This window comes from Lingula anatina, chromosome 2 (genome assembly GCF_051362555.1).
Source record: "Lingula anatina isolate TDL-2025a chromosome 2, LinAna3.0, whole genome shotgun sequence".
NCBI classification, from domain to species: domain Eukaryota; kingdom Metazoa; phylum Brachiopoda; class Lingulata; order Lingulida; family Lingulidae; genus Lingula; species Lingula anatina.
The window spans coordinates 26,728,789-26,734,788 of NC_141768.1; the positions used below are offsets into that span (position 1 = coordinate 26,728,789).

At 33.1% G+C, this 6,000-nt stretch overlaps 1 protein-coding gene across 2 annotated transcripts in view; it reads left to right on the forward strand.

Moving 5' to 3' along the window:
- LOC106151819 (polypeptide N-acetylgalactosaminyltransferase-like) overlaps window positions 1-5,231 on the forward strand; it is a 24,985-nt gene extending 19,754 nt beyond the window's left edge. Inside the window, exons 12-13 of one of the 2 annotated variants that reach the window (XM_087003909.1) lie at window positions 2,369-2,612; window positions 3,202-5,231. In XM_087003909.1, the coding sequence (XP_086860035.1) occupies window positions 2,369-2,612; window positions 3,202-3,363 (406 nt within the window). In that variant the 3' untranslated portion in view covers window positions 3,364-5,231. Of the gene's footprint in view, window positions 1-2,368; window positions 2,613-3,201 lie in introns of those variants that run through there. The other variant, XM_087003910.1, reaches the window with a different exon arrangement.
- Window positions 5,232-6,000: the final 769 nt, after the last annotated feature.

A 6,000-nucleotide genomic window follows, 5' to 3' on the forward strand; every position in this document is an offset into this window, starting at 1 on the left:
GCAAAAATTAATCTCAAGTCACTTTTGAAAGGACACTTTGAATATGACTTGTTGATTTTGCAGTCAAAATCAGTGAAATGTGAAGATGTTGCTGTGGAACTCTCAACTTCTTTGGCAGTTATTTATTATTATTTCATTATATTTTTCGATTTAAGGTATGACCTAAAAAGCTATCAATTCACCAAGGGCCTTTCTTCTGTCTGTTAACTCTGTTAAATCTTGTGACAGCTATGCCTATATATAGGTTCTTGTTCTGTATTATCCAATTGCAAGGATATTGGTGTCATAATCTATTGCAGGTGTTCCAGAGTAATAAGCGGTGAATAGATCATTTGTAAGGACTGCTGTTCAAGTCATTTGTAGGTCTTCGTCTTTCATGGGCCAAGTAATTCTGCTTGTTGGAGCAGTTTATGGTTTTCCTTTATTGAGCAAAGTTATCATCTTAGACGTCATGTGTTAACTGTTATAGCTTATTGTAGGTTTTTTGTGCACTTGGTGTAAGTCTTTCTTCTTAGGCTTTCAAAAAATAACTAAAGGTAATTTGAAAAAATTAGATTTAACTAGAAAAAAAAATATTTTTCTTTCTTAAGTTTAATTGAACAAAATTTAGAACCTTTATTAGTGTTCACTACTGAAGGAAATCCCAGTTTTCATTATTTCTTTTTTATCATATTCTTAATAGGGCTTTTTATTTTAAGTGGATCTCATTTTTCTGAAATCACGTTCTTAATGTCAAACAAGCTTGTTTGAATAAAGGTTTGGTCAATCCACATATTTTAAAATACTTTCTCCTTTATAGGAAGAGACATCCTTTAGATAGATCTTCATGATGACTTGGAAGGCAGTAACTGCTAACCACACATTTATCTCCATAAACGATGTTAACATGACTGTTTAGACTCTACTGATTGATTCATTTCTCCATCCAGACATATACTTGATTGGATTTGATTGTATCCCTGTGGTATTAGAGATGTCATTAGTGGCTGCAGAACTACTTTGTCAACTTAAAAAGAGATGGTCTGCGTGTTCAGCGCAATGGCGACTGTTACTTAGTGGCATTTTCCTGTCCTACCTTATATGTGATTGTAATAGCTCAGGCCTTCCCCTTTCTGAACTATGGGGGAATAAAGAACTGATAGCGGGATAATTACTAAGAGTGGAAGAGGGAGAAAATGAGTTTTTTTTTCTGATTTCTGATTTTGCATATTTTACTCATGATCAAGTACTGGTATGCATGAGATGATGAAGAAGAAACTTGCCTGCAATGGTGTTTTCAGTGAATGTGTAAAATATTCAGGATGAATTACATGTAAAAAAAGAATTTTTTAAAAGTCTATACCAGTGACAATTGTGGACTAAGTTGTTGAATATCCTCCGTTGCACTGTTCTTAAACTGTTTTTTTCTTCTGCTTCTTAATTTCTGCATGCCTAAGCAAATCTTGACATCACCCCCCAGGGAAATCATTGTAGAATGTTAATCTAGCATGACAAAAGTTGTTGTCTCATGTCATTGCGTAAGAATGGCATTGCTGTTTTAATTGCATGGCACGATGAGCAATCAAAAGTGCATCTCAAAATATTTGCTCCACTAGCTTTTGTAGTACACATGGGATTCTCAGATTGTGAAATGAATGGATTTAGTATAATATGTATGTCATGATGTTATCTCATAGTTTTCACTTGGAAATTGAATGAAATCATTTTAACGCATTTAGAGATGTACAAGTTTTTTTTTATTTGAAGTGGTGTAATTTAAAAGAGGCATACACTGTGCTTTTACAAATAATGGAAGTTCATGTTTAACTTACACAACTTCACATGTTTAGAGACCAAGGAATGAAATTATTTTTTTTCATCTACACATATATTTGAAGATTTCATCTGAACCATTCAGTAATGAAAGAGTATCAGGAATTCCTTTGATATTGCCCATAATTTTAAGGCCCTCAACACACGTCATTGACAAGTATACATATGCTTGTAATTTTCTAATAATAATCATACTTTGAATGATTCATCTTATGTTTGGAATCTTAAGATGACTTGGTAGAAAGGTTTTAAGGACCACTTCAAAATTTTGGTTTAAAAAAAGGCTGATGTATTTTTTGAATCTTTAAACTGATACAACTTATTTAGAATCTGGAAGCTAATCAAGAGAATTGATTGTGCCCACCATTTCCCCACTTTGATTTTCAATATTTTGGTTCCCCTCTTTGGCCCTTCTAGACCTTAAAAATACAGTGTCCTTTTATACGACTTATTATGTTTACACTTAAACAATTCATACCTCCCTTTAACAATCCATTTCCTTCTTCTTTATTAGAAATGAAAGAAAAATCAGTGAATTCAAAATTGTATCTTTCAGGGTTCCTGATAAGTCTGATGTCCAGTTTGGTAGTATAAAGCAAGGTGACCAATGTATGGACACGTTAGGACACAGGTCAGGAGAAAGCGTTGGTGTTTACGCCTGTCATGGCGCTGGAGGGAACCAGGAATGGGTGCAGACAAAGGAAGGGCGCATTAAACATCATGAGTTCTGTCTGACCATTGGGGATAAGCCTGGTAGTTTGGTACGGATGAAGCCCTGTGATGGAAATGACAGAAATCAGGTGGGTTGGCATGACAATTTAAGTAAATGCGCACTTTTTTTTTCATAGTCATGACAAAATGTAGTACTACTATAATTAAAGGTATGCTCCATGAGATGTACTACTATAATTAAAGGTATGCTCCATGAGATTTACCTGCCAAAAAAGATAAAAATAAGCAACTTTCTTGTACTGGCAAATCATTTGTCCATCTTTCTTTACATTTGGATTCGACCTTTGATAAAATTTGTATAGCTTAATGTTATCTAAAAATAACAGCGATCATTTTCCTATAAGCTCCAATGGAAATATCAACATCAGGTAGGCTCCAGAAAAATATTGAAGGTTTAAAGCTTTTTAAGGTGTATGCAAGGTTTTATAAGAAGCTTTGGATGGCAAAAAGAAGCATTTTGGGGATTTTCAAACCAGTGGAGTATACCTTTAATTTTTAAATTTAATTTTAAATTCAAGTTTTGGTGTATGGTTTTATTTAAGCACCTTTTACTGTCATATTGTGGATAACATGCCATAAAGGCAATTTAATTTCAGTTTCATTATTTGGTGATGAAGGTTAAGAGTGAAATCCCTCTGTTTTTTTTTTTTTTTTCAGCAATTCATGAAATTCAGCAGTAGCAAGATTCTAAAGCACATACAAATGAACTTGTGCATCGACTCACGGAACCACTCGACCAAGGGACTCACAGCTGAGACGTGTGATAACAGTTCTGCATCACAGCTCTGGGATTTTATTATAGACCAAGAAAAGAAGTAGCATGTAGAGTCTATTAGCTGATTAGCTTTGGAGACTTTTTAGAAAAATAAGATAACTGACATTTAAAAAAGTAATTAATTGAAACTAAAATTGTGCAGATCGAGTGAGGTCTGTGAAGCTTATAGTGTCTTATGGGGTTTCATATTCTGAAGTGTTCATTAAAAAAAGACTGGCGTATTAGGGGAGATACTACATGTATGTCAGCTGTAGATTTTATTATCCAATCATACAATGAACGGAAGTGCTCTCTGCTCAGTTCTTCAGTTGCAATCTGCTTTAAAATTTATAAAATTCCAGAAATGGTAGCGATAGTAGCATATTTTTATTCTAGTCATGGAATTATTTAGCTCATTTTATTTATTTTCTTAATATAATATGCAGTTTTTTTTGGACCCTCTTTGTGCAACTTCCATGCAGTTGTCTTCCTAATTAACTTTCAGTGGTTTGTTCGGTAATAATTTGAGACACAAAACTGACTGTATTTCAAACTAAGTTGACATAGAAATTAATGTTTTATGGTTCAGTTTTATACATGATTTTTATTTCTGGGGACAGCCATTTTTCTGCCATTTATTACTAACCTTTAGCATTGCTGATAATCGAAGAGAGGTTATCTGAATCTTTTATTTTATAAAATTTTCACACTGAAATTCTTCAATGATCCATTTGCAGCTGTGCTGCTAGGTCATATTCAAAACATTATCCGATTTTAAATGTACTTTTTATTAATACTTAAAATTTTAGTAGTATTGTTCGCACACAAACATAGTTAAGTGAAATTACCCATAAGCATATCCCATTCTTTTAAAGATCTCAGAATGTTTTACTGTTTATTTTCATTGAAAGGTATACTTGTTTATGACTTTGTTGGTAAATATGTATTATATTAAAAAGCAGTAAAAAAAGATTTGAAAAGGGTAAAAGTTTAAATAACAATGAAACATGGGTTTTTCAGTTTCATTTCTGTGACAATGTTAAACACTGAATTGACAGAAGTGATAGATTTAGTTACTGTGCATATGTTCACTTAAGCTTATCTCTATCTCTGGTAATTAGAAAGAAATTTGCAGTTCTATGTCAGGCCAATCTGGATTCTTGTGTATTTGAAGCATTATGGTAAGAATGACTTGCAGACTGCAGTATTAAATGTATCAGCACAGTTGATCTATAACAAATTAATGAGTTATAGATACATGTAAGAGCTCACACACATTTGCATTATTGGCTACGAAGGTTAACAACAAAATACTGCTTTGTTGGCAAACCTTTGCATTTGAACCTCATAGTCTTGGTGGGAAACCAATTAAACCCCTTCAATTTATCCAACAATGTCTCAGTAGTTAATTAAACTTTTCTGTGGTAGTGGCAAGTTTGTTTTGTAGTGAGAATTTGCAATCAAGCTATCTATATGCGATTCAACTGAACATGTACATGGGTAATCCTACTGGTGGTGGTTGTGCATTATTGAAAACTGCCGTTATTTGTGGTGATGGTTTTTTTAATGGGTTGTCTTTCAAAATTTCAGATTTGATACAGTTATTGACCAAGCATTGTAGACAGTAATTATTTGTATTCATCAGAGGCTCATGTGAGATGTATTATTACTGTTTGTTTGAACTAAAGTTACACTGTTGTAACTACCTTATAATGAGGTTGTGCTTTTTTGCACTGACTTAGCCTCTTAGTGAACATTTTTATGTAATTGGTATGTGTCTATTATGTATTGACTTTCAGTTTTATGATTCAATTTGATAATATGTAATCTTTAAATACAGTTATTTTATAATTTTAACAAATTCATTGTTATAAAATGTTGATATTGAATAAGTAAAATAAAGCCAAAATATTTTAACTACCAAAGGGCAAAATTTGTTTTGGTGTTTTTGTCTTGGAATTTTTTTTTTTTTTTAACAGATTTATTTCTACAATCAAGATATACATAAAAAATACATTCAGAGCAGGCGGCACATCGCCACAGCATTATGTGCTCGCCACAGCATTATGTGCATTATGTGCTTGTCTTGGAATTATTATCATTAAATTATAATTTAAGTGTGTAAGCTTTTTTGCTTCCTGGTTCCCTGTCCAAAAGTATTTATTGGAAAATTAAATAAAAAGCTTATGTCATGCTGAAATTAAATTTTGAAGTTCAATAAAAATCATAAATAATCACTGCTAACTACAATCTTACAGAAGTTATTATTGTCTGTTTCTTAGTTTTAAAGCAAATGGTTAATATGCACTCTGAATAAACTTTCAAGCACTGCCATTACTTTTAGACTGGGTTCCCACAGATCTAGGTCGATCCATTTGGATCGACCTAACTCCCTGGGGGTTCACGCTAAATTGCTGTCAGCTTCCGGTAGCCGAGCGTGCACTAAAGTAAATACCCCCTTACAGCTTTTAGTAGGCGGGACAGACATTTAAGCCGGTTAACCTAACAGCAAACTAGTAAGACTCCCCAGGGGGATAGATCGGTCTAAATATCTGTGGGAATGGTCTTAGCATTTTCTCATTGTTGTAGTAGTAATGGAGACAATGTGAAAATTAATACATTTTTAAATGAATGTGTCGTAGTCTGTTTGCTTTTGGTAGACCTTTTCATGTGCTAAAGACAGGCACATGTACAACGTTACG